At 41.6% G+C, this 27,829-nt stretch overlaps 1 protein-coding gene across 4 annotated transcripts in view; it reads left to right on the forward strand.

Annotated features, from left to right (window-relative positions):
* The window catches only part of PLAGL1 (PLAG1 like zinc finger 1), a 48,805-nt gene extending 21,202 nt beyond the window's left edge, over positions 1-27,603 (forward strand). For 2 of the 4 annotated variants that reach the window (XM_074818880.1, XM_074818881.1), the window contains exons 3-8: positions 14,753-14,908; positions 15,983-16,095; positions 18,367-18,516; positions 22,022-22,141; positions 23,701-24,197; positions 24,566-27,603. In XM_074818880.1, the coding sequence (XP_074674981.1) occupies positions 14,753-14,908; positions 15,983-16,095; positions 18,367-18,516; positions 22,022-22,141; positions 23,701-24,197; positions 24,566-25,841 (2,312 nt within the window). In that variant the 3' untranslated portion in view covers positions 25,842-27,603. Of the gene's footprint in view, positions 1-10,892; positions 10,908-14,752; positions 14,909-15,982; positions 16,096-18,215; positions 18,273-18,366; positions 18,517-22,021; positions 22,142-23,700; positions 24,198-24,565 lie in introns of those variants that run through there. The other 2 variants (XM_074818884.1, XM_074818883.1) reach the window with 2 other exon arrangements.
* The last annotated feature ends 226 nt before the right edge of the window (positions 27,604-27,829 follow it).

Consider the following 27,829-nt stretch of genomic DNA (forward strand, 5'->3'; position numbering starts at 1 on the left):
CTATCTAAAACGTTTTATCTATCTTTGGCACAAATACCATCCCAGATTACTACTGAGTGATGTGCTTGGGATTTTTTAATCACTATGTGAATTTAACTCCTTCCAAGGCATCGTTATCCAAGTCACATCCAAATGTCATGCCCCATCACTTATCCATCCTTCTTTTTCAACAGCAAAGAATATACAAGTGGCATATCCTTATACTTTGCTATCGTAACTACCACAAAAAAACTACTGCTCAGGTCTCCCTGCTACTTGCACTCTCTCACTCCAGCCTAAGCTATCTGCAGCATTAAGCACATTTTTCTATGCTTATTGATCTGATCTACATGCTTGCTTTTGGAGTCCCTCCAGTGCCTCAGCTGCCATTTTTTATCATTGCCTCCAAGGGCTGCCCAGCTGCACACTGTGCAGTATAAGAGAGAGGAATTTCAGAAACCCATTTTATCAGTCTCCAATACTTCCTCAGAGGAACAAAGAAAACAAATTTTTTTTGGTCATTAACTGTAATCAGTTAATAAATACATCAGCTTACTGGCAGATAGCAGCTATCTGTGGAGGTGGTATCTGTGCTTCAAGATCAAGTTATTTGTGAAAGTGCATTTTTTGAGCTTTATCTGCTAACGCAATTTTGGGGCATGCTTAAGTGCCATTTACATACAGGGAGAACTCTGAAATGAGGAATGTACTATGCCTGACTGTACAAGCAAAGCTGCTGTTAGGAGTGAAATGTTAAAGAAAGGAGAGAGGGCAGGGTGACTGCACACTGGTCCTGGTCAAAATCAATTAAGACTCCTAAACTCTACTCTGATGTTTGATCTGGTTTGACTGTTCTAGCTATTTCATAACCTGGGAGTTCCATTTTTCTCTCTTCAGCTCAGCATCAGCACCTTTCTCACACTTTTCCTGATGGTCGGTGGGTTAGAGAAGTTGTTGCCTGAGTAAAGGTAGGAGGAGTTGAGTGTGTTCAGCCTGGAGAAGAGAAGGCTTAAGAGGGTCTAGTGATGGTCTTCCAGTACAAAAATGGTGGCTATGGAGAAGGAGATGGAAGCACTCTTTCCCCAGGCACGCACCGTGACAGGACAAGAGGCGGTGGCCACAAGTTACTTCAGGGGAGATGCTCCTGGATGTAAGGGGCATTTTCACTGTGGGATCAAGTAAACATTGGAACAGGCTGCCCAGGGAGGTGGTGGAATTTCCCGTGCTGGAAATACTCGAGATGTGGCTGGACAGGGCCCTGGGTAATGCTGATCTAAGGGCCTGCTTTCAACAAGAGGCTGGACTAGTTGATCTCCATGGGTCACTTGCAACTCAGACAATTCTGCAGTTCTGTCCCTGGTCTTCTCAGTATTGTACTGCTTGTGCTGTGGCAGGTCCTGTGATACTCTGTCATGCTAGAGGGATAGAAGTTTGTCTTCTCACTCGGAGATGTGTGGATAGCCTCGAGACAGTACCAGTGTTGAGGGGCCCTTCCAGGTTCCAGCTGGTGGGAGTACACATGCATGTGGGGTTTGTGGCAGCCAGGTAGGGCTTTGGAAAAATGTCGGTGCACAGGAGAAGAACACTAAAGAATAACCTGGCAAATCTGTACAGATATGAAGTGACTCTAGGTCTTTATGTCTGCTTTTATATAAATAAATAGTACAGAGCCAGCCCATGAGCTTAGTACTGGCCTATGCTAACAAGCAACACCAAGGCATGTTTTGGGTATAACATCTACCAGGCTCTGTTCCAGGTAAGGAATTTGGATGTAACCAAACTGTTTGTGGGGGAAAAGGGTAGGAGGTGATGAGCGTTTAGACAGGTGGAGCTGATGCCAGGTGGTCTCAGCACCAGGGAACAGTCTCTGGCTCTTACTGTTCAGTAGTAGGCATGTAGCCTAACCACCCGGTCCCTAAGGCTGACCACAGCATAGTCTTTCACTAATGCTTGGTTCAATGCAAGGTCAAATTCTAGGAGTAAAAATCTTGTTCCAGGTCACATTAATGAAAACTAGATGTATAATTAAACAGAAAAAAATCTAACCAAACCAGAACAAAACCCCTCAGATTCCTAGGAAAAAAACCACTGCAGTCTGGGGCAAATTACACAAAGAAAATGTCATGGCTGCACAATACAAGGGCTGCTGCAGCTAGACCTCAAACTCCAGCAACAAAGTCTTCAAGCCTGTGGAAATAAAACGAAAAAGCCAACATCCCAGTGAAGTTTTGGCATGATGAATTTGAGGTAGTTTCTCTGTTTTAGATGGAGAAGCTAAGGAAAAAAAGGAGAAGTTTCTAAAATGTCTGGCAGCTACTGAGGCTCGGACAGTTGGGGAAGCAGCAGACTTCCCTTGGAGCTTGTTTTTCTTTTTATCCTCGGATGAACTAGCGTGCAGTATATTATGCTGCCTGAATGTAGGGGTTTGTCACGGTTAGCGCCAGGGGCTGTCCCGGGAATGTAGGAAGGCGATGGGTGTGAATGGAACACGCGGTGGTCGGTGGGGCTTGAGCCCGCTCTTCAGGAAACCCGTCGCTGCTCCTCTCGGCCCGGCCGGCCAAAGCCGCACAGGAAAGGAGGTGGGTCTTTGATCTCTTTGTTGTAGCTGCTCCCTGGGAATTTGCTGAAATCAATGCCCTGTTTTCCTGAAGAAATGAATGGCTATGCCTAACTAGCTTTGTGAAGCACGGGGGAATTCACTGCTTCTGTTTATTGACAGCTGAAAAGGAGCACATGGTGCTGAATGGGTCCTCCTGGGGAAACAAAACAGAGCAGAGTTAGACTTAGTTGAACACAGGGGCATTTGGAAAAGTCTGCCGAAGGAGGATGGCACAGTTCCTGCCACCTCGTACTAGCATAGCCTGACTTTTTACTGAAAATGCCATTTTAAATAAGGTAAGGATTGTTTTGGTTTCGCATACGTAGTGTGATTATGAAATGTTTGCATTTGTGTTCTCGAGTGCAAAAACAATGTTTGAATTGTATTCCGTCATGGGAAACACCTAGGTGACTCTTGTGCTGTTTCTAGCCTCTGTGTATGTTGATTTGTTCTGTATCTAATGGTGATTAATGAATATGAAAAGTAGTAGGAAATAATTTGGTATTTGGGTCTTGCAGTCATGGCCTGAACATGAGTCATTTATGTAGGCTGTTATATACAGTTCTTTATGTCTTTGAGAATCAGCCGAATTGCATCAGGTGATTTCTTCACTGGTACAAATTGCTGCATTAATATTTATGCACAAGGCAGTGACTAACAAGTGGGCCTGTCTGGCAGAAAATCTGGGAATCTAACATCCCTGGAAATGTAAGGATATTTTTCCAAACCTGTTTCTATGCATAGACTCAAGGCAAGAGATCGACTTCACCACTATGCTTGCTGGTTTTTGATGTACAGTGTTTTTGTAAAGACAGCAAAGGATAGCAAGAGGAGGATGATAATGAAGAAGCAGTATTTTCTTCATGCGAGTCCAGAACAGTTTATCAGACCAAAGGAATTTGGTGTGTAATTCATATGTAAATTTTCTACTGAAAACAGGAGAACAAATCGCCAGAGTTTCTGTATTAGTTTCTGTGGTGACTGAAGAAAAAGATTTCTGAGCTCACGTAGCTACAGGTTTCAGGTGTGGTCCACTTACGACTGCAGGAAAAAAGTTAAGTAATGTAATTTCTTCCTTTGTCAGTTTAAGTGTAAGGGCAAGCTTCAAACAGAATATTGCCATTGTGCTGCCTTGTTCTTACATGGCAGTAGGAATTGATGGGTTTGTGTTGCAAACCTGATTAAAAGTAACTGTGCTTGTGTGCAGTTGTTTGAAAACTCTTGAGTAGTCCCCTAATTTCAGGGGAAGTGCTTAGGAAGTTTCATATTTTATCGGAGTAGTTTGTGTTCCTCAGTCTGGAATATTTTCTTTGAGTGACTGAGCTAGTAATCTTAGTAGTTTTGACTCATTTTGCTCTTCTCTGCAGCAGATAGGTTACCTGTTTTTCTTGGAAGCATTGGGGCCCCATAGGCAAAACATGCTTTCTTTAGAATATAGTTTGTGATCCTAAAAATGAAAATACACTGCTTAACTGTAGAGTGTCAGCATTTTTGCTTGTGGCTTCTGCCTTTAAGTTTCAAGATTTTCAGAGGGAAAAGCAAATGCATTTATGATTTTGACAAAGATGTAGAAACACTGAGCTCAAGCAGGCTGATAGAGATGTTTGTGGACTCTGTTAGTATCGTTATGCAAATGTGTCAGGACTCTTTTTTTGACCTCACTTAAGTGTATTTATACATGATAAGCATTGGAAGCTGCTAAAATTTAAAGGTAAAGCTAATTTAAAGTTCACATTTAAGTTGGAAAGGAGATACGTTTGTAGGTCATTTTAATGCTGTAATCTAGATGTGCTATGAAAATCTTGACTGCTGAGGGTGTCTGGAGTTGCAACAGTGTAAATAGAAAAGAGTTACCGTCGTGGAAAGCTCAGTTGATCAGAGGTTTTTTAGTTAGTATAATGGAGAAGAAAGTAGATGATTCATGTGTGACGCGGAAGGTAGCATTTGTTCTCTGTTACTTGGGCGATAAGGCAAGGCAGAGTGTGTTACGTTTAACGTACTCGACTGGAAGGTGCTTAGCCAGATGTGCCTAGGGAAATACATGGGGATGTTTTGGCAAGACAGTTGTCCCTTTGCCTCTTCTAACATCAAGGTTCTTTATAAAATATGAATATTGTTGTGGCCTATTGGCAATATTGAAGTGGAAGGAGTATAAAAAATTGATTTCCAACCAGTAGAGATATACCAAATACAAAGTGGGATATGTGATCATACACAGCTCTAAGTAAATATGCGTGTTAAATGACCAGGGTTATACAAATACATATCTGAGGAATGGTGCATTTCCCCCAGGGTGATGCCTTTACCATCTGTTGATCTTGTTCTTTGATCTAGGAAACTAGGAAAATGGAAACAAATTCTTTGCAATTTTGCTTTACAAGCTTATTTCTTAGATTCTAGTAATAGTTACTGTTATTTTTATTTTTGTGACTTTTGGAAATAAAGAAACTACAAATTAATCAGGAACATTGAAGAAGTGTTTGTATTTTATCTCAAACTGAAATGGCTGTCAACAGGAGAATAAATACAGCTTTATGGAGATATAATCTGAGTTTAGAGTGCTTCATCTGCAGAAAAAATCCGCAATTTTTTCTAAACCTGCAAATTTTTGCAGCTCTCAGATGTAATTCTCCAAAATACACTATAATGTACTTTGTAATTCTCTGTTTCAGAGAACTGGACTCAAGGCTGTCCTTATGCCTGAGGAGGATAGTTACTGTAAGGGAAATGTACTATACTGCTGCCTAATCTGTTGCTGCCAATTTTATTATCCTTTCTTAATAGGTCTGTTAAAGCTCAGGTGGACATAATTTCTTTAATACAGTATCAGTCAAGATGTTAGATAATTATCTTATGGTTCCTATTTAAAGTCTTTAAAGTAGGAAAAAGAAGTATATCTTAAGGAACAAATAAATGGAAACTCAGAGACTTGCATGTGTCTTTTTTTCACAGAAAAACATTTTCGTGTCTGTTCAGCAGCAAACCTTCCCAATGTCTATGCTTTTTTTATTAAAGAAATCACTTCATGTCTTAAAAGAAGAGAATAATTTAACAGGATCATAAAGGCTAAGAATGAAAGTGTCCTACCTGTTTTGTTCCCAGAGAAGCTAGGAATCAGGCATCCTTTTTGTAGTGGAAATTAGGTGAGTGATAACAGAAGTTGTTAGCTGCGTCCTCTGTTGGGAAGGTAAGAACTAAAGCTGTAAGAACAGTAAGAACTAAAGCTGTTCTGCTAAACTGTTAATGACCCTTCATTTACAAAAAACAGTGCTTTTAAAAGAACCTACATTTCAGTATTTTAAATGTATGCTTTAGGTTTCATTAGTAAAAAAAAAAACCCACCAAAACTATTTTTGTTCTTTTGTGTGAATTGGAATACCGGTGGGAGATTTGTATGGTTCACTGAGAAAGTTAACTGATTTTCCAGTTTTATTCAGACTTAGCTTCCACTGAATGTAATACGTCTTGGAGTGTTCTTTTAGGATTGGCCTTCCAAGGTCTCAGTCCCCACCAGTCCTGAGTGTCCATGTATTCACTTCCCTACATGGGCTTCCTTCATTCGTAACGTGGCTACTTGCACATCAGTAGAGCTGAATGTATGGACTTCTACCTGCAGAAGTGGGTCCCATGGTTTTTACACTGTTTTTATTCCCAGTAGCCGTAGCTTGCTTCATTTAGTTGTAACTGCCTCTAAAGACCTCAGGTTCTCCAACCACAGGATGAGTACAGCATCTCTTTTGCTCTGTCATGCCAGGCTTCCTCATTGCGTCCTACAGTAAACTCATATTTCCTTCTCCAAAGCATGTCTGTCTGCCTGGTTCTTTCTACCAGTAAGCTGCTGTAAGTATCCCAGCTGCTAGCACTTTGCTGGGAAAGTTCCCACAAGTCCATCTTGAAAGTTGTGTCACAAGTGGAAGAGTGAGAATTGATTTAGGCTGGTTCCTAAGGAGAGGTGGCTTTTGTCACCAAGCCCTCCACCAGCCTCCTCCACATGACATCTGGGCTTGGTGGCCAGTAACAACCAAGTTCAGTGAAGAAGAGGGAGACCCAATCAAAGGTTCCCTTTTAAGGGAATGTTGCAAGGGTTGGAAATATTTCAATTAATTAATACTAAGTATTAGTAATTAGAATTGCTGCACTTTGTTTATCGAAATTGACACTGTGGTGTTAACCTGCCATGAATAAAATTCTATTTTTAGACTATATTAATGCACTTGATACGGTGTGTGTGCGGCTGTGTGCATGTGTATTTATACGTACATACATTTAGGAAGACATACGTGCTTGATTCTTTTCCTGCTAGAACAAAGATAGAAGATTCTGGTGTCTGTGTTAAACTGCAACAGTAGCATTAACATTATCCACTAAAAGGTCTGACACTAAAATAAATCAGCCAGCCTGCCAAAAATCTCCCCAAAAGAAAAGTGCTTGAGACCAATTAAAGCTACTTGTGCTGTGGGAGGTGTAGATTAGGGGGTCCAACCTGTGGCCCAGGAGCTGTAGGGTGCTTATGAGCAGTTTAAATACGACTCTCTTGACGGCTGTCTGTATTTCTGTGGACAGGGCGATTTTAGTTTTGCTGTCCACAGTATGGAAGCTGTGCAGTTTGGACAGTACTGGTGAAGATGTAAAGCAAGAAGGTGCCGCAGCCAAGGAGCCACAGCCTTGTACCAGGACCAGCTGCTGCTGGGGCAGATGGGCCGAGTGCAACAGGAAGGCTTGGCTTTCAGGAAGCTTTTGCTGGGCATTTTGTAGGACCAGGCTATGCTGACTGAGGCTGTTTCACATAAAAAATAGCAGTTGTTTCTGTGAATTTGCTGTTAACTTCCTTCCCTGTTTCTGGATATAATTTTATATGACTTCATGCCAAGCCAGTGGAGGGAGAGGGGGAGAAGGAAAAAAAAACCAACTGAAAAATCCAACTGCATTTTTCAGTTTGATTGTTTGAAATGTATTTAGCTTTCAGCAATGAGAGAAGTCTGTTTGTGCTGATTAGAAGCTATTAAATGTAAACTATGGGAGGTGACTTCACTTGAACTGTGCTCATTATGTATATGGGTTCTGATAGCAACCAAACTCCATGTGGTGTACCAGAAATGTGACCTGTAAATTTCAATCCCAAGAATAACCAAAAGAAGATTATTTTTTAAATTAGCTTTCAGTCAATCAGTGCTTTGATCTCTAGTCATTTTTAGATGAATGAAGCTACCAAGAACTTTGATAACCCAGTTGCTTAGACTGCAGAGTGAAGTTAAACTTGATAAACACACCTACATACTTTTCCTACTGTTTGCTTTGTTGTTTGGGGTTTTTTTTTTCTTTAAGTTTACAGGAAGGTCCTGTAAGTTACTGCCCTTTCTGGTGTTCAAGCAGTGAAGGTAACTTTTTTTTTCCCTCCCAGCTGTGGAGTTTGTAAGATACAGCAGAGCACAGGTATCTTGCTGCACAGGCTTCGCCGGAACCTGCTGAATCTGCACTGTGCAGTCACGTAGCCGAATTTCACAGTCCGGCTGAGCTCCTTGAGGCTTCTCTAACTGTTTTGCGCCTAAGATTTGCCAGATGGAAGGAGCGCAGTGGAAAGCCTCATTGGGATTGGTGGGAGGATGACTTTTTATGGGAAGCTGGTTAAATTCCTTCTGGCTATGCCTGTTGTAGTACTGCATGGTCACCAGGCGAAAAATGTACTGTTCCCAGATGTGCTCGACTGTCATCATGATTACTCCCTATTAGGAACTAGTAATGAATCATAGCTGTTGTTATCTTTTATATGTTTGTATAACAAATAGTTTTGGAGTTCTGAAGAGTTTACATACTGGAACTTGTGTCTGCCAGGAAAATGCATGTGTGCTTTGTGTTAGAAGATTACTTTACAGTCAGATAAGTGCTGAGCCTCCCTTCTAGAGGCATCCTTCTGTAAGAACAGCTGTGCTGGACAGAATTGTTCTGCTATGAGGCAGAAGAACATGTGCCTTGATGGGTGATCTCCCACTGCTGGAGACCCAAGGATGTACGCTCCCTCTGAATCTTCCTACCTCTTGGGTACAAAGGGAGGATGGAGGCAAGGTGAGGGAAAGTGTCGCTGCAGATCAGGGTCTGGGTCAGGATGCCTAAGGGCTGGGCTCACCCGCAGTGCTGTGCCCCAGTTTTAGGGAATTAGCTTGACCTACCGATCTGACTGAATGTATGGGGTGGCAGTAAGGCATGTTTGCTGTTTTATTTCTCTGTTTCTGTCTCCAAATATAGTAAGTAATTTTTTAGGTTTTACAATTTAGTAGAGTGAGGTCATGTTCCTATGAATATGTTTAATGGGATGTTTGCAAACCACCTACCGTTCTCCTCCATGGGGAGAGGAGACCCCAAAGGAGGGATAGGCATTTACTCACAGGGTGTTGCTCACCCTGTGCAGGACCAGGACTCCTCCTTCCCCTCCAGCAGCATCGCAGGGGCTCTGGTCCACTCACCTGCAAGCCTGGGGATGGCAGTCGGCAGCACAAAATCTCGGTAGGGAGCCAATGTTGCCCCAGCAGCATGTCCCACAGTGTCTGTGCTGGTGCCACCAGGTAGAGACTGTGAGGCTTCAGGGTCTCCATGTGTCAAAGATGTGGGAACTCACTGCTTGAAATCTATTGAAAGTTACCCTCTCAAGCACGTAGGAGTAAATATCTTTTTTTTCCCCCTTCTTTTTTGGGAGTGTGTTATTTTGGGTGTGGAGTTATGGAAAACACAATACCTGCTTCTGAAATAATATGCTGCATGGTGCATGAAAGTGCAAGTTTTCAGTCTGCTCAGCTGAGCAATTACGATTTCAAAGTCAGTCTGGAGTGTGGTTTCTTAATTTATTTATTTTTTCTTTTTTTTTTCATGCAGAGCTGAGCATGGTTTTGTTGTATGAGATAGAAGAAACATGAAAAAGAGACATTGAAGAAATGTTCGTCTATTTTTGTGTTGGACTAGGCATCTGTTATTACATTTAAAAAGTGAAGATTAGTCAGTAGGAAATTTAGCATGGACAAATATCAGAAGTTAATGGGATTTGAATAAAATTATTCTGAATTCTGGTAATGATAACAACTTCTATTTTACTATAATATAAATAGGATGAATTACTAATAAGAGCTTCAGCTTCTTTGTAAATGCACTTTGCACATCAAACAGGACATGCAAGGCTTCTTTCATAAATGGTTTTTACAGAGGAAATGTGTAACAGTGGCCCACAATAATGGGAAAATAACTTGGGATTAACTGTTTGCTAATAGAGAACTTTGAATTTTTTGCCAAATAAATTATATTGTAGAACAAGGTTTTCAAGCTTTTCCAGCAAGGAGTATTGCAGAACAAACCACAGGGCAGGAAAAGCTCACGTACGTTTGGGTAAGAAGAACCAAGACTGGCATACTGTACGTGTAGTGTATCTTAGACAGGAAATGTCCACAACGTATTTTTGCAGTCGTCTTCTACGTGAAAGCTGAACAAGGCTAATGGAGCAGTACAGTTTTACTCTGGGATAAATTACTGGTTTTTGCTATGCAAATCTTATGATTGTAATTAGGCTAGGATTTGGACTGCTGTGTACACTGATCTTTGTTCCCTCTGCGTACAGGAGCTAATTCTAATGCTGCAAAACAGCACAGCAAATATCAACCACTGCTCAGCCGATGATCGTTTCTCGCAGGGCTTCTTGTTCGAAGCGGACATTTTAAAAGCAATGATTTACGTCTACCTTCACAGGGCACGTGAATCATACTGCAGGCATCTTGTGGGCCACCAAAGCATTCAGGTACTGTAAAGTCTCACTTGAAAGTAGAGGTTGAAGAAAATGCAGGAAGGACTGCCTGATAGGCATCTAGCTTTTAGCAAACTGATTTTAAAAAGTGGTGTTCTGCAGCTGATTGGTTAAGGAGCTGGTGGTATGTTTGAGCTATCACGACAGTGATTGCAGTTCCTAGTATGGCTATGTATAGCTCCTGTTATCTCTGCAGCCGGACTTTGTGTAACTGCAGCCTGTGGCTCCTTGCCCACGCTAATGAGCTCTCCCCGAGGCCGGGCTTGTGCCTGTGGGGGTGGCACGGCGCTCCAAAGCTGCTGCTGTTTTGGAAACCTGAGTTTGTTAACTGTGCTCAAGTCCAGCTTGCCCAAGCCACCGTGCCAGCTTGGCTGCTGCTGGCCGCGGGAGCTTGTCCTCATGCAATGCGGCCAGCCCCAGAGCTGTCTGGAGGACGAGGCAAGCTGGCCACCAAGGCTGCCAGGCTGTAGTCTGCCCGAAGGAGAGCTGTCACCTAGACCTAGACCTGGACTGAGGGGAAGTGCCAGCATGGTGAGGACGGTACAGGTGAGCCACACTCACAGCCCATTCTCCTCCCCAGGAACATGGCTGCCAGTGTTGTGGTGAGCTCTGTGAGCTCGTGTGGTGGGAGTGCATCTTGTAGGCAGTGGGTGTCATTCTTCCGGTGACCCAAAGGGCAGGGGGAAGCCATGGCTGCTGGCCGTGCCTCCCAACGGCTGGGCAGAAGCGGGAGCAGATGCATTCAGGCACAGGGGTACCAGGCTGGGGTGTACAGGAGACGTACCCTGCTCTTAGCCCGTCCAGTGGCAGTTCGCTAGTCAGGAGCACCTCATCCCTGTGATAAGGTGGTGGCTGCACACCCGCAGCCTGGTCGGAGTCTGCACCTGCACCCATACTGGACTCTTCTGTACGTGTGCCTCCCCACTGCTGCAGTGGAGTCCAGCAAAATAAAAATTTTAGCAGCTACAAGATCTATTAGCTTGTGTAGTTTTGTCTACAGATAGATAAAAAAGGCATTATTTGGAACTTCTTCAGAATCATTGCAGACAGAGAAAGAACAAAAACAATATAGCTCTGCTTCTCTAAAGATATAGTAAATGACACTACCTGGTTTTTAACAGCTTGTAACCCCTGTGAATCTCGTTTATTTCTTTTTTGTTGCCTACTCATCTAAATCACAGCAAAGCAGAGGAACTGAGGCAGTTTTTTTTTTTCTTGCATGCTTGCACATTATCAAGTATTCCTGTAAAAGTTGCATCAAATCCATTAATTTTGTGTAAACACAACTTAAGGGAGCAGGGAAACTGTAAAAGCATCAAGTGAAGTACTGAAGTGCCTAACAGAAAGCAGAAAAAGCCTTCTTCACAGAAAGTGATGTTTCTAACCAAGTGTATTTTATTCCTAGCGCTAATACGACAAAGTGTGTGTTGTTTCCATAGCTGGGTGCTCCATATTTCAGAACAGGTTAGAGTGTGTTCTGAGGCTGTTGTTGAAAAAATTACATTTTACTTAAGCAGCCAAGTTAAAAGGGCATAAAATCTATGTGAGTTTTGCAAGCCAGTGCCATGCTGCAGCGATGATAATGCATACATTCGTTTGCCAATGGCATCTGTAATTTAGCACGGAAATACCAAGGATTGTGACTTGGTCTGTAGTTATCTCTGATGAAGAATGTGAACTTGACAGTTTTGCACTGTTAGTTTGGGGGGAAGACATTACAAAGACCTCTGTTGCCCAGGGTAATCCCTAAAGTTACTATATTTATTGTGGTCCAATCCTGTGCTTCTGGTACACCTGGCAGTTTTTACTGTGCATAAATTCAGAGTCAGGGTACTAACATGCTGGTGTGGGATCAAAAACACTGTGTAGTGAACGTAATTCCAGGATGCCTGTTAAATAACTAATTCATCTAGTTGTCTTCATATCACATGTAATAAAACATCAAAAATCCTCGAACAAGCCTTGGGCAGCTGTGGGTATTTCAAGGTGCCGCACAGCAATGCCAGTTCGGAATCCCAAGCCATACTAGCAAGGTGCTTAAAAACCACTTCCAGCTCTGCAACTAATTTGATTCAATGCTAGCTGATGGTTTCATCACGCCAGTTAGGCATGCCACCTGGGGAGCTGTCTCTGCGGCCCCTAGCCTCGGTGGCATGCTCAGCACCTGTTCGGATGCAAAGTGGTCCCTGATTTTGAAGGAGTGCCTCCCCAGCACCCACACCACATGAATTGTTTCAGACCTTATGTCCTAGATCCGGAGGAGCAAGGGAAATTAGCTAATGGTGCACTAGTGTTGAATTTGGAGGCTGATTCAAGGGGAGATGCTTTTTCCCTGCTTTCCCTTTTCAGCCTTCCCGTGAGCTGCCCACCCTGGGGCCTCCATGGTGGGCACTGCCCTGGGGCAGCTGGAAGGTTTGCTCAGGACCTCGGCAGTGATGAATCACAGAGGCATGGCATGGATTGATAAGGTCGTGTACTTTATGATTAGATACATCCTCTCTCTAACAGCAGTTCTTTGTCTCCATTTTGCTTTTGGTAATGTTTTTTCAGCAGTTTGCATACAATGACTCTCCAAGCAGGAGCTGTTTGACTTGAGACAAAGTCGCTATTATTCTAGGTAAGCTCAGGAAACCCTCATAATTTTGTTGCCCTCAGAAGACATAGATTGTTGGGAATTTATTTAAAAGCCAGTTAAGTTAAATCACCAAGAAAATATTTTTTTTCTTGAAGCCTAGTTGTAAAGGACTTTCAGGTACATAAAACAGTGTGTAACAAGAAAAATCTGCCTTGCAGCTGTATTCTTATTTTTTTTTGTGCATTTTAAGTGGTGGCTGTAGAGTGGCATGTTCTTGATCTGTAGCACTAGCAAAAAAAATCATGTGTTTCAGCTATTCATAGTGCAGGTGTGCAGTCTGGGAGCCATGGCAAAAGAAAACTATGACATGGTCCCCAGATTAGTGAAAAATATAGACTACTGCAGTGCCTGCATCCTGACCAACACGCAAGTGTACCTCTTCTTTTAGAGTTGATGGAGAACCCAAAGAACTTAGGAGGAACACTTCCGGCTTATTTTGGGAGATTTGGGACCAGACTCCTGGCGTATAATTTAGTTAGGTGACTACTTATGTTTACAAACTGAAACCTTTTTGAGCTACCCTGAATATGACATTTATGGTGCTATTGTCCTTTCTCAAAGACCATCTTAGTTGTCTCTCCAGGGGGTGTCCCCTGAGCCCTTATGCTTCTCTTGACCTCTCTTTGGCCATGAGCCCTGGTCTGTGGTGAAGACTGACCTCTCCTGCCCCAGTCTCTGCTACAGTGTCCTGTGGCTCCCTTGGACTCTCTTGGCTGTTCTGGCTCCCCTCCTCTGCTCCTTATTGTCGCTTACTGAATAGACTTGCTCAGCAGAGTTTTCAGAAGTAAAACAAAACAAGGTGGTCATGGGTGACCAGTATCAGCTTTTCCTTTTAACTCAGTTGTAGAGCGTAGTTGGCTCACTGGTTTGTTTTCTACTGTCTATAAAAAGGTTTTGTGCAAGAAGTCCCCTTTTTCCCATCGCCCTGTGTGACACCAGTGCCGGGATGACCTTCTGCTGGAGAGTCTCATTGCTCAGTTGTGTCGCTGCTCCATATAAGTTTCCCTGGCAACAAGTTTGAGCTACACTGAACCAAAAATATCTCACTGTGCTGCGGGAAAGTCAGTTTGCATACATGTATTTCTTGTTAATGACTTCCCTGCATGGTTTGTGTGTTCAGCCTGCAGATGTCATTATTGTGAAACAGAGACTGGGAGATGCGGCGTGCCCCTTTTGCTTACTTCCACAGGCAGCACGGTCTATGAGCAGGCTGCCCTTGTCAACTCAGTTGTGACTGTAAGACCCATTGTACTCCATTTTTCATGGTACACCAAGGGTCTTGTCTTCCACTGAGATTGGTCTGTGCAGGCTCACAAAGTGACAGTGATCTTTCCTGAACTCCTTGGATCTCTGCAAATTACCTTGGTTATTATTAGCACTTTGCCCTTCTCATTTCTGTATAAATGTATGCACCTTGATTTATAGGTGTCCATGCTGTGAGCTCCAGTTTTGCTGCCATCCTAGTCTTCAAAGGCAGAGTTCGTGATACTTGCAAACGAACACGTGTATAAATCTTTGGAGGTCAGGACCCACCACTTCGCACAGGAGAGAATGCACAAACTGGAGGTGTTACTTGAAACCTTCCTAGTTCAGTTTTGGCTTGCAGATAATCTTTTTGCTACCTAATGTAGAACAGTGGTTTGAAGAAAAGCATTGGTAATTCAAGATGTGTTCTCAAGGTGACAAAATTAGAAGAGACTAAATTGGAGAGCAGTATGTCATTTTTAGTAACAGGTTCCCTTTTCTGGATTTGTAGGGTGTGAGGATTGCGGTAAAAGCCTTATAGGAGAATGCAGACTCCACGGACCACTCATCAGGGCTAAAGATAGGGTTATTCCTAGCCGAGCCCGTCTCACCCTACCTCATTACCTCACTTTGCGAGTGTTGGAGCTGCGAGCTGGAAACCAGCAGAGTAAGTATTTTAGCTCTTTTTCCGACATTTGAGAAAGTGGAGACAAAAATACTAACACTGGCTTGTTTTCATGAATAACTCAAGGCATAATCATTGGGTATTAACAGATTGAAGACTATTTTCAGCTGAGCACAGCTAAAGCTCACATTCAGCTACTGTTTTTTATGACTGATTTCTAGTAACTTTGGTGCATAGACTGACGATAGGATGTTAGCCAGAGCTGGTGTGACATTTAGCTGTGGGCAATCAGTTAACTCCGTTCAGTCAATACAAGTTTAATGAATGTTGAATTTGTATCTAATAGTAACAGCCATGCACTATTACATATTTTTTTTCTTTTCCCCAAGAGTGCAAAACAGGAAAGAGTATTCAATAAGAGGTCAGAAACAAAATGGTAAATAACATCCCTCATCCACCCTCAGCAAACTCAAAGAACACAGGGGGTTAATTTGCCTTTTGCAGCATCTTCATATTATAGAAAGACTGTTGTTTCCTTTTGAGGGCAGGGCAATTTGAATGCCCAAACTTGAACAAGGGAACAACATCCTTAGTGTGTAAATTTTCCACAGCTACCTGTGTAAAATTAGTCCTGCCTAGACTGCATTTCAGAAAGAGAATGACAAGATGCCTGTTGTGTGGCACCATTGGTATTAGGCAGGGGAATAACTAGAATGATTAAAATGGCTAATGCTGTGTTTTTATAGATTCTCTCCACTCATATTGGGAGAAAACAACCTTCTAAATTATTCCAACAAGCAGAGCACTATGATAACATTAGCTTGTAGATTGAAGAGTATCAATACATTTATGTTGCATACTCCGTTTAATATACTGTCACGGATTTTAGACACTTTTCAATTAAGTGTAATACCCATTTTTAAAAAAATATGTGTACATATTTGCATCCTTTTTTATATTCTTCCCATTAGAATTATTTACCTACGTTATTGGTCTAGAAGAAGAATTCATGTGTTCTGCACTATTGTGTTTCTCTCCGGTTTCATAACTGTAAATATACAAGAAATAGTTTGTGATGTCTGTATTAATATTAGACTGGTCTTTTTTTATTCACAGTCCTTGGAGTATTTGCAAAGAAGGTAATACAGAAGAGAACACAGTTTGGTCCTTACGTTGGTCAACTGTCTACAAAACTGACCCGCTATGATGAGAGCAGGCTAGTCCTGCAGGTAAAAATCCAGTGACTTACTATGAAGTGCATATGTGTCTTTAACAGTTCACATGTATTTATGTATTTCAACCAGTTAGTTTGCCGTCTTATCTAGTTAATTAATTGTATTTCTGATTTGTATGTATGAATGTAGATCACATTATTCAACAGACAGCATAACCTGAAGTACCAAAATGTTCCTGTATATTGTGTTTTCTAGAAGTTTTCTTTCCTGCTTACTAGTTTTACCACTTCTGGGGTGATTTACTTGTCAAACAGCTCTTGATAAACTTTTCATAGAGCACAGCTACTGAAAGTCTTGAAGGGTAGTATTGTCTTTCCAGATAAAACAAAAGGATTTATGCTTAACACCATGCCACCGAGAGGGTTAAGTTTGTGCACTAAGTTAGCAGTAGTGGTGGAAATGTGTGCTAAGGCACCTTCTTAGTAGGGAGGAGCAGCGCAGGGATGGGGAAACACGTCTTAATGATGTGATTATATACAAACTTTGACACACAGTGCACTAACTCAGTTTATTTAGTCAGACTATTACTTAGGGCTGGTACCATCCCTTGCTGCATGTGCAGATACTGAGCATCTCATCTGGACCGTGACGCTATTGTTTGTACTTTATCCAGCACAAATAGTGACCTCTCAGGACTAGCCTAGCTTAGACATATCTACATGCACATCCTTTCCCACGGGAATTCCTTGGGAGTGATAGTTTATCATAATCCTCTACGCCCCGGTCTTTGCATTGTGCTGCAGGGGGTCATGCCTAGGCACACCTCTCTGTCATACAGTAAGTCCGTGGTCAAGCCACAGCATCCATCAGGACTTCCCGACAGGTCACAGTTCTTCTAGAGCCTGCATCTCATATCAGGCCCACTCAGCCCCCAGGAGAGAGGGACAAGCAGCAGCTGTCCTGTGACATGCTTTATGTCTTCATTTGAGCTTTCTCCAAAAGCTTGGGACTAGAAAATGCTGTGTGGTGTGGAGGAAGGCATAGGTACAGATACTTCTGTAATTTTGTTTGAGAGCAGAAGTAATAGCTTCAGTAATTGCTGTAAACTTCATTTGCTCATGGAAGTAATGTGAATGGCCTGCCAGGAAAGTAACACTGTCCTTCTGTAGGATTTTCATGGCATGTTGACACCAGAGAAGATTTGTTCTTCTCCGTAACTAAATTTCTTCCATCTTTTTATGAGACACTTTCGTTCTTACAGAGGCAGAAAACATGCTTCTCTAACAAGCTTGTGAGCACGGATGAGCTAAGCACCCAGTTCCTTCCTCTTCACCAAGCCATTGTAAACCACACCCTGTCCTCTTATCAGTCAGACCCGTTTGCTTAAAAGTGTGAGACACAGCTCTGGCTGATGAATGGACTGTTTCTGCAGAAGAGGAGACTTAGAGTCCCAGGTTTCCTACATTACAGCAGTAGCTGCCTTGACTTCTCTCTAGCAGCATTCTGAGTATGTGACCAAACTTGTCCAACAGGCAGGTGTTTTCATTACAAACATGACAAAGTTAGATAAAAACAGTTCCCAGAAGCAATGGAAATGCAGCTTTTCTTTTCAATGAAGTGCTCAGTTATGTGGTTAGTAGACCAGATACCTGCTGTGCTGATACCTGTTGTGCAGCTTCAACTGTCCGTGTTTGAGACTAGGTTGCAGAAAAGCAACCACATATGAGGTCAGGAGCGTTTCCCTCGTAGAAGCATTCTCTTGGAAGGGAATCTAGGAAGAATGAAGTAAAGCAAAAAGAAAGAGATCTTTCTGGCACAATTGTTCATTTGTATTTACTTTTGCATTGTTAAGGGGAAAAAGAGAAGACTGTTAAAATGTCATTATATTGTTTGTTACCTCTCTGGACTTATTACACAAGTTACACCATTGTTCCATGCAAAATGTAGTGTTAATACAGTACTGAAGTTTGAGATTATCAAGTACTCAGGAAGTACATTAAGGCATAAAGCTTATCTTTCTACCTGCCTGCACTTAGTTCTTATATTATCTTTATATAACATAAAAATGTTGAAATATAAACTGGAAATACATACAATGGCCTACAGTTATTTTAGTAGCTGGGTGCATTGCACGGATTCGTTCTTAACTTTCTTTTGCACTTGGTATTCTTTAGGAGTGATCTGTTTCAAAACAACTACTATTTCAAAGGACATACCACCACCAAGACAGGGTAAATAACTTGACAGCCATGATTCCAACTTAAGGAAAACTAATGTGCCTTGGTTTTATCATGTTCTTTCTCCTGTCCTCCCTCTTTGTTTCAGGTATTGAAAGATGGAGGGAAGTACTTTCTGGACACTCCCAATGAAGACTGTGGAAACTGGATGATGTTTGTCCGGCTAGCCCGGAACCAAGAAGAGCAGACCCTTGTGGCTTATCAGCACTGTGGAGAAGTCTACTTCACAACTGTTAAGGTAGTTAAACCCACATTGCTTTACTCATCATCCAAATGGAAATTTATAGGCAAAGGTTCTGAAAAGCTAACCCTTTTACAGATGAAAGATTGATTATATTCTGCCAACTGGGTCTTTATTACATACCACCTTTTATATCACTTAATCCATATAAAGCAGTGGGTTTTCCCATAAAAGGTGGTGTGTACTTGCTGTTGTGGGTAGTGAAGAAACTGAGCAGGGGGAGACAGAAGTATCATTCATGATGGAGGTGTTTAAACGTGAATGTTGTAAAGGTCTTTAGTTCCAGACAGGTACATGGTGAGATTATCTAGGATTGTTACATTCAACCGTACTTCATCCTGGAAAGAACAAACACATTCCTTTCCTTTATTACATTTTTGGACACATGTTGTATTCTGAGTACATTACCAGGTGCTCAAGAACAGAGTGCTATGTAGAATCTTTATGTACTATTTTCCATGCTCATTAAATCTGAAGATTTAACTGCAGAACTTACAATACTGCAATGTTGTCATGAAATGATCAGTTTATGTTAGAGACTCTGGATTGCATCTTGGTCTGAGGAGAGAGAGCAAAGTATTCTGTATTTATAAATCATACTAAAACATACAGTCTTGTTTTTTGATGTTTTGGCCACTTTCTCAGGCAAAGTTTGTTTTAATCAGAACTTACTGTTTTGTACACTTAGGAAACTGAAGTCTGTATGTTGAACATCCATTGTTTTCCTTTTTTGTTGTTAAATTAATGCTTGTATATCATTGTGAGCAACATTAAAAGTAATAAAAAGAAAGAATGTTAGTCAAAAGAAGTTACTGTGGGATTAAAATCAAGCATTTCAGTTTAATTTCCAAGACTGGCACACATTTCTTGGGATAGTAGTGTTTTGTGTCTCCACCTGCACAGTGAGAAGAATATTTACCACACAGGATGGTGTGAGAATAAGTTAACAGTGATAACATTTTACACTTTCAAAGTATTTTATAATAGTATGAAGTATAATTGCTTTTGGATTAATATTAAAATAATTATTTTTAAAAAAGAAAATCAATGTAAAACAGCATATGCTAATTTGAGACATTGTTTAGGCTGTGTTTGAGTTTCTGATGCAATCCATACCATTTGAGATTTCAGTTTGATTTGACAGTGCATACTCTGTTTGTAGAACTGATAGGATTAATAATACTATATTTGGGAAGCATGAACAAATGCTTTTCTGAGAAGTTGTAGTTATGAACTGGTAACTTACAATTTCCAGTATAATTTAAATACTACTGAACCAGCTCTTTGCTGACTTCAGCAGAACTCTGCTCATTGTCATCAATGGAGAGTTGCATCCCATGTACTGACATGAAGAGTATCTTACAATGAGGAATGTGTCTTGGAACCTTTACTGTGCTGTGTATCATAGGGAGTTGTTTTGGTTTTATTTCTCTTAAATTCCAGTATCATTCGTGGTACCGTGTCATCCTGCAGATTTTGTCCTGGTCAGCAGAAGTGATAGCCTTTTGCTACGCTTAGGCACACCCTGCTGGTCACAGGATGAGGCTGCCTTAGGGCTGGTTATAAAGACATTTTTTCAAGATATTTTGAATAAAGTCTGCTAAGTTAGGAGCAGAAGGATTGGCTCCTCTTCCCACTGTTTTTACAGAGAGGTGGGATCTTGGTGACATGAAATTGAAGCTACAAAAGCATACATGTAAGTGGCATACTAACAGCACCATTAGCAGACTTGCTGACCTAAGAACTGCAGTCCCTAGAAATAAGTGCTTTAAAAAAAAAATAGAATTGTGAGGAAGTAAAAATCAACCACGGTTGCTGTTTGTCTGATCACAGAAGAGTTTTGTGTGGGTGCTGCAATAACTTTCTCTTACTGTCACAGGTGAAACAGAGTAAATGACAATTTGTAGTGGCTTTGGATACTGGTGGTTAGTCTCAGTTTTACTGAGATCAGAGCTTTTGCCTTACTTGACTATTTCATACACTGATGCACTTGCTCTCCCTCTGCAGTCACACTGATTAGGTCTCAGCTTCCCACAGAAGAGATTGCCGCTGGTCCAGGAATGTCAGGCAGAAAGTCATGACAGTATCGTGCTGTGCAGCTGTTTGTGGATACCAGTCTGGGCTGTCACTGGCCAAGGTTCCGGGGCATCCCCAGGCATTTGTCTCTGTGGAGCTTCCCCAGGCTTGGTTTTCTCCACCTAAATAGACTGTATGCAGGAGCACAACGCATGATCGGCCTCCTAGTTGGTGGTTCTGCCTCATGTCCTTTATTTAGTGGAGAATTCAGCACATACCATTTCAGTTTAGGCCAGGCGTTACCAAAACGTACAACCAACCCATACTGGCTGTAGTTAGCAAGCAGGCTTGTGCTTGAGAGTTCAGAAGTTCAATTTTCAACATTATACACATAATTATCTGTCACCTGTCAGCATTCACAGTCTGTCTTTCACATACCATGCTTATCCAACACCAATGTTATAAAATAAGTGCATTTTAAGATGTCACATTTTGTGGAATAAGACTCAGCTGCTCTTCTTCCAGGCTAGTTTGTTCTTTTCAGTGACACAAGTTTAGCTTAGTTAAAATAAAACTACAAGTACAGTTGCAACAATGTTGGGTTTTATTATAGATGAAGAAAATTGTGTACGGGGCCAGGGAGTCGTATAAATCATGACCCCAAAGTTAGTTTTCTCCTTTGATTTTGAATAACTAATAGATCTTTAGCCAGTGAGTGTAATCACTCCTCTCTTTTTCTATTTGCTGCATTATTGACTGAATGTATTTGTCTGAGGAGGTCATAGTCCAGTCCAAGGAAAGATTTGGGCAGACATGACTGGGTGGGAGACTGCAGATTATGGGCTCCCTTAGTCCTGTGTGGGAAGGCTTCAGTGGAAGCAAGGCAGAGGTATAATAAAGCACATGCATAGTGAGCCTAACACGTTAAAGCCAGCGCATGAAAACGCGCAGATTTGACTTGTGGTACACACATTGCTCAACTCTGCACCTGTGCTCAGTGAGTGCGACTTATCCAGGAGGCATCCAAGCCATTGTGCATTCACGATGTGTTTTTCCTTTGCCTGTACCCTATAGTTAAGTGTTGTGTCCAGTGGGCTTCGAGACATCAACAAATGGGCATGGGATATTGCTTGGAAAGACTGCTGTATGGCTGGACATCACAGACAAATACATCTCACTGAGCAAAGCTCATGAAAGCTGAGGGCACCCCTCCTGCTATTGCCGCCCCCCCCCCCCCCCCCCCCCCCATCTCTCTACATATGCATTTCTGCTTTTAGAAACTGTGAAAGTGTCAAACTCCAGTGGATAGTAATGCTCAGAAAGTGTTTGAATCTTGAACCTAAGTTACCAGTAATTTAAACAGATTCAAAGAATGCAACTTCAGTAAGAACACTAAATTGCACACCTCTGCCCCTCCAATCTTCAGTATTATTTGGTATAGAAAAATTGCCAGAATTAAAGATGTGCTGTTTTCTTCCATTCACAGCCAATTGAACCCCACACAGAATTGAAAGTATGGTATGCTGCCGATTATGCCAAATTTATGGAAGCTTCTGCAGTCTTCATTAAAGAAGAATCTGATGTCTGTCCTTTGCCCCCAGTAGCAGTAAGTACCTCTAATCTGCATTCAAGCCATCACCAGACAGTGAATTACAGTTTATTTACCTGCTTTCTCCATTTATGTAACTCTGGTAATGCTGGGATAGACCATAGAGTAGTTGGCTAACGCAAAGCTAAGAGCAATTTTAACAAACAGCTACTCAGAGAAAGGCTGCTTTTCTCCTGTGTTTGTAATCCAGTGGTGCTATTAGATGTAGCTAGGAGTAAGTGGCACCAGTGGGATGTGTTGCAAAGACTTAAGATTGGCATTAATTTGTAGATAACCAAGCTGTCCAGCCTTAGACTTCTTTCACCAATTCCCCTTTGTTGTGCTCTGACTGGATGGTCAGATGATGCACTGATTATTTGAGTCTTTCCTGTGCAATAACCCTTCTCTTCTAATCCCAATACCTTCCCCTCTGTATGATGGTGGGAATCCTTAAAATGAGAGGAAAGGTTTAAGTGTTGAAAATGTGGCTGTGAAGATTGATACCTAAGCTAGAAGGAAATGTTAAACAGGAAATACAAATGAACCAGGAATTCAGAGGTGCTCTGAAATAACCCCATTGCTGCTTTTGTGTATGAGGCCTTCAGAAAGAAGGTGTGGGAGAGCCACAGCATCAGACATGAAGAGAGAGGAGTGCTCCATCTGTAAATAAAGACAGAGTGGACATAGCCTCACCATGCTCTCCAGAGCAAGCTAGCCCAAGAGCAAAGGAAAGTATGGACAGTTTACTTATGTAAAATATAGAGACAGCTAAGGAAGTACATGGTCATGTATTAACTGGAAGTACATTTCATCAGTTACTGGGATTTTTTTGTAATTGTTTTTCACTGGAATTTTTAGAATGTCAGTATTTAGAGTGAATTCAACTGAATGCAGTAGACCTCTTATTTCCAGAGAAATAATACTTCCAAATAATGCACTGCTTGCCAAAAGAAAATGCTTTAGTGCCTCTAAGTCAGGATAGGCTTGAGATCCTCCAACCTAAGGTGTTTCTTTGAGTTTAAGAAAGTCTAATGCCAAATGCCAAGCTAAGTGAGGAAGTCTCTCCTGGAGGCATTGACCATTGCTGTCTGGTAAAGGGCATTGAGTCAGCCCAAAACATAGGGAAATCTTCTATGGCTAGACTACATTTGTGTGCAGAAACCCACCCATTTTTTTGTATGGTTGCAAGAGCAGATAAATTATGTCAGCCTAAGGATAAAGTACAATTTGCAACTGCTTTTATGAGTAATTCCATAAAAGGAACAAATGTAGAGACTTTGAAATTCAGTAAGCACAGATAAACAAAGGTGAAGGACTCAGGACTGTTACAGTAAATGCTAAACAAAAACATGGAAATGGGTATTTGGTCAACTATTTTTTTTCTCTTCGAGATTATAGACTCCTAAAGAGAATCCATTTCCAGTTGAACAGCTGTGTGGTAGTACATTGAAGTAAATATTGCCAAGGACAAGAACAGGTCTTGGGAAAGACCAAGAGAAGGTGTAGGGTCAGTGAGAAGAATACAACCTTTTCTTAGAATGGCTAATAAGACAAAACTGTTTCTGTTCTCATTGCAGAAAGAGCCTGTAGACCCTTGGATATGCTCCAGCTGTAGAAGCAGTTTTGCAACTTTTGCTCTGCTGGAATCTCACCAGTGTATCCATAAAGACCGAGTCCTTACCACCAGGTTCAGACCACCAAATAAATTGGGACCCGTAAAAGCAAAAAGCAAACTCAAAGGGAAACTGAGAGGAGCAGCATTAGGCAAAAGCATTGCTCAGTGCTTTGGGACCCTTTCCTGTTCCTCTGCTGCAAAGCTTAGCTGTGCCAGCTCAGGAAGCACGTGTGATCCTCTTGTGAGGTTTATACCTAAATGGAGAAACAGCCGGTCTTCACTGTTGAAGGGAAGAGAAGTGAAGCAGCCAGACAGTTACCCTTGCCGACTCTGTGGGAAGATATTTGATTCCGTTGACAAGCTCACAGTCCACACTTACGCGCACAAAGGGGAGCGCCCCTACAAGTGTTCACAGCACGGATGCGCAAAAGCCTTCATTTCCAAATATAAACTGCTCAGGTACAGCTCTGAAGGCACTTCTTTTCTGGTGGGTGTGTGGAAAAAACAAGGACATCTTTTTCTTATGGGATGTCCTAGTGACAGTTAATCCCCAAGTTCCATTTTTTATTATTCCTGTTTTGATAGAATTGGAGAAAACTAGTCTCCCTCAATTGCAGTGGCTATTCAAAAAGATTATGTTGAGCAGTTTTAACCTACTCTATGCTTTATGATTAACAACTTCCCCCCACAAAAAAAGTCAGGCTTTTACTAATAATCTGACAACTTGTGAAAATGCCTTCCTTCAAGAGTGCCAAGTCTTGAAGCTGCAAAAGCAAATGTACTAGAGTAAATGTAAACACAATAACTTTTTTTTCTTTTTGTCTTAGGCACTCAGCCACCCATTCTCCACAGAAATCTCACCAGTGTGGCTACTGTGAAAAGACCTTTCACAGGAAAGACCATCTAAAGAATCACCTTCAGACTCATGACCCTAACAAGATGGCCTTCAAATGTGAAGAGTGTGGCAAGAAGTACAACACCAAGCTAGGCTATAAGAGACACTTGGCTCTTCATGCAGCCACCAGCGGGGACCTTACCTGCAGGGTATGTGCCCAGGAGTTTGGTGGTACTGAAGTTTTGTTGGAACACCTCAAAAGCCATGCAGGGAAACCAACTGGCAATACGAAGGAAAAGAAACATAAGTGTGACCACTGTGAGCGTCACTTCTATACCCGTAAAGATGTGAGGCGCCACATGGTAGTTCACACAGGCTGCAAAGACTTTCTATGCCAGTTTTGCGCCCAAAGGTTTGGGCGGAAGGACCACTTGACTCGCCATACTAGGAAGACTCATCCACAAGAACTGCTGAAGAGCAGGTTGCAGAATGGTGACTCAGTGGGTCTCCTTGACCAGCTTTTTCCATTGAGAGTGAAGGAAGATGCCAGCATACTGTCCCCTTTTCCTGAAAGGGTCTCTGGGCAGAATGGGATTTTGAATAGTTCAGAATCAGAGGAATACAACCGTTCACATCTTCATTCCCAGCCAAGCTTACAAACTGCTCTTCCTCTTGAACCTTCTCCTCATTTGCAAAGGATGGGCTGCACAGACAGCCTTCCAGCTGTCCATCCCACACCATGCTCAACAGCCATTCCTGCCAACGTGAACCTTCATCAGCCTAATAAATATGACCTTAGTTCTACCTCATTTGCAGCAGGATGCCTTAAGAATCTACCAATAAAAGTGGATGTTAAAGGTTACAATGTGCATCTTCTTGAGGACCTGCCATTACCAGAACCTCAATCTCTCCATAAAATCAGTCTCGAAGAGGCTTCCTCAGGGCCTGTAGGGGATACTAACAAGTACCCGGTGCACAAGGAGACAGAGGCAGCAGCTGAAACTGCGAGCCTGCCTTTCATGGATCTCACTCATGTGATGAGTTTCTGGCAGCTTCCACCAGGTGACAACCAGAACACTACTGGGGACATCACAATGGCATTTGGTCCAGAGGAACCATCACACAGGCTGAATGGCCTCGGCCAACAGCAAGGCCTTCAGCTAGCAACTGGTGGGATGGCTGTAAACCAGCTGCATCATCTTCCCCGCTCCTTTCCATCCACTACAAACTCTGTAACATTGCCTCATTTTCACCATGCCTTCAAATAACTCTCACCGTGTTTGGGGTTTTTCTCCTTCTTTTTTTAAGACTGTGCTTCTTTCTTAGATCTCTTAGGATGGGGTGGTTTTGGTTTGATTTGGGTTTTAAAAAAAAACTGCCCCAAAATGTTTTCAAAGCACGTTATGAACATGGTAGTTAAATTCATGATGTTAATAAACAAGAAGGTCTATTTTTCATACTACTATTAGCTTTTTAACATGTGACAGTAGCAGAACTAACATATTTCCCTCAACATCTTCTATATTTTTGTTCCTTACCTTTCATGCAAACCACTGAATAAATATCTTCAGTGATAGCAAAGCATCGTAACAGACACAATAAAACTATGGCTGCTGCAGTAGGGGAAATAGGGTTAGGGTGAATGGGAAGAAGGGGGAAATCACAGAAAAATAATTTTAATGAGCCATAAATCACAGAAAATTTATACACATGGCAAACGTAGCAAATGATTTATCAACATCACATAGATTTCTGTTAAGCACTTAATTACTGAACTTTATGAATTTTTAATTTAAATCAGAATCATTCCAAGAATAAATCCTACTTTCTTGTTTCACTTTTTTTTTAAATGAAGACGATCACTATTGTGATTACATTTAACTAGATTTTGTTTTCTGAAGCGCACTTCCGATGTATGCATCTCCTGCATGTTTTTCCTAGGGCTGGAAATAACTACCACTTCTGCGTGACTGTGTAAGAACTGATGTACACGTGTAGTTCTTAGAATGGGAAGTGAATTGTCTCAAAGTTTAGAGCAAAGCATTAATTTTCACTTATAGCTGGATCTGGCACAGTATCAGGCACTGGTCTCTAGTAAAGCACTTAAGCATTTGCTTAAATGTAAGCATATGTTATCCCATTGGGTCAACGGCTTGATTGAAAAAATAATACTTCCTACCTAAGGGGCCTTTATTGATCTTTTGTTGATAAAAATGGCCTTTATTTAATCTGGGAAATGATTATTAATTGTAGCCATCTGAAATGGGGATTCCTTCATGGAAAGCCAACCATGGCACAGGGGAGCCCACGACCAAGCAGGACCTCTGTGGGGCCAGGGGCAGGTCCACGCATAGAAGGGTTGTGGTTGTGAGCTGAATATGAGTAAATTGTCAAACCCCTAGAGCTACTTTTCCATTAAATCCAAAGAGAGTTAATAGTACCTAATGATCATTACAAATACAGCATGAAGCAAGTGTGTTCTCGCCCATTAATCACAGAAATATTTCCAGACAGCTTCAAATAAAAAATATTTTCTAAACAATTGCTGTTATGCTTTTAATGAACTACGCTGACATTGTATAACTACAGTGATCTGAATATTCTTACAAGTTTATCAGTACTTGGATTAAGGAAAGCTTGTATTATTGCAGTTCATGTGAGAATATGTTCTTCAGATGCACTGTTGAGGGGTATTTTTGTTATGAAAATTTTTGGCATAAGGCAAACCAGAAGGAAATTATTTAAGATCATTCTTGTAATGACAGCAGCAGGAGGAAGAGCAGGTGCTGCAGAATCATGCCCAGTTAGCAGTTATTTAAACTACAAGCTCCAGAATAGGGAAAAGGTTGCAAACAATGTTATAAGCACATTCTACAGCTAGGCTCATATTTTCATCCGGACTTGGAAAGGTGTGTGTATATTCACTTACTGTATTGTTTTTCTTCTTCATGCAAATTGTATTCACTTGGCTTCATCCAAGTTTATGTACTTGTAAAAAAAAAAAAAATACAAGTTTTGTAGCACTGTTAACAGATCTTTTGTCATTTTGGTTTGTGCTTCTATAAGAGGTGTAACAAATTACTGAAATACTTGTCTTTGAATTAAAACATGACGTTAAGAAGAAAACGTTACACAAACACTGAGCTAGACTGGTGCCCATGTTCTTCCAGCTGCTCGACTGTAGTAGGGTGCCTGAGCTCTGAGCTGCCAACAGAGGTGCTGCTGCCTGACCTCAGCCTCTTCCAACATGTAACTA

This window comes from Strix aluco, chromosome 3, assembly GCF_031877795.1.
Source record: "Strix aluco isolate bStrAlu1 chromosome 3, bStrAlu1.hap1, whole genome shotgun sequence".
In the NCBI taxonomy this organism is placed as follows: domain Eukaryota; kingdom Metazoa; phylum Chordata; class Aves; order Strigiformes; family Strigidae; genus Strix; species Strix aluco.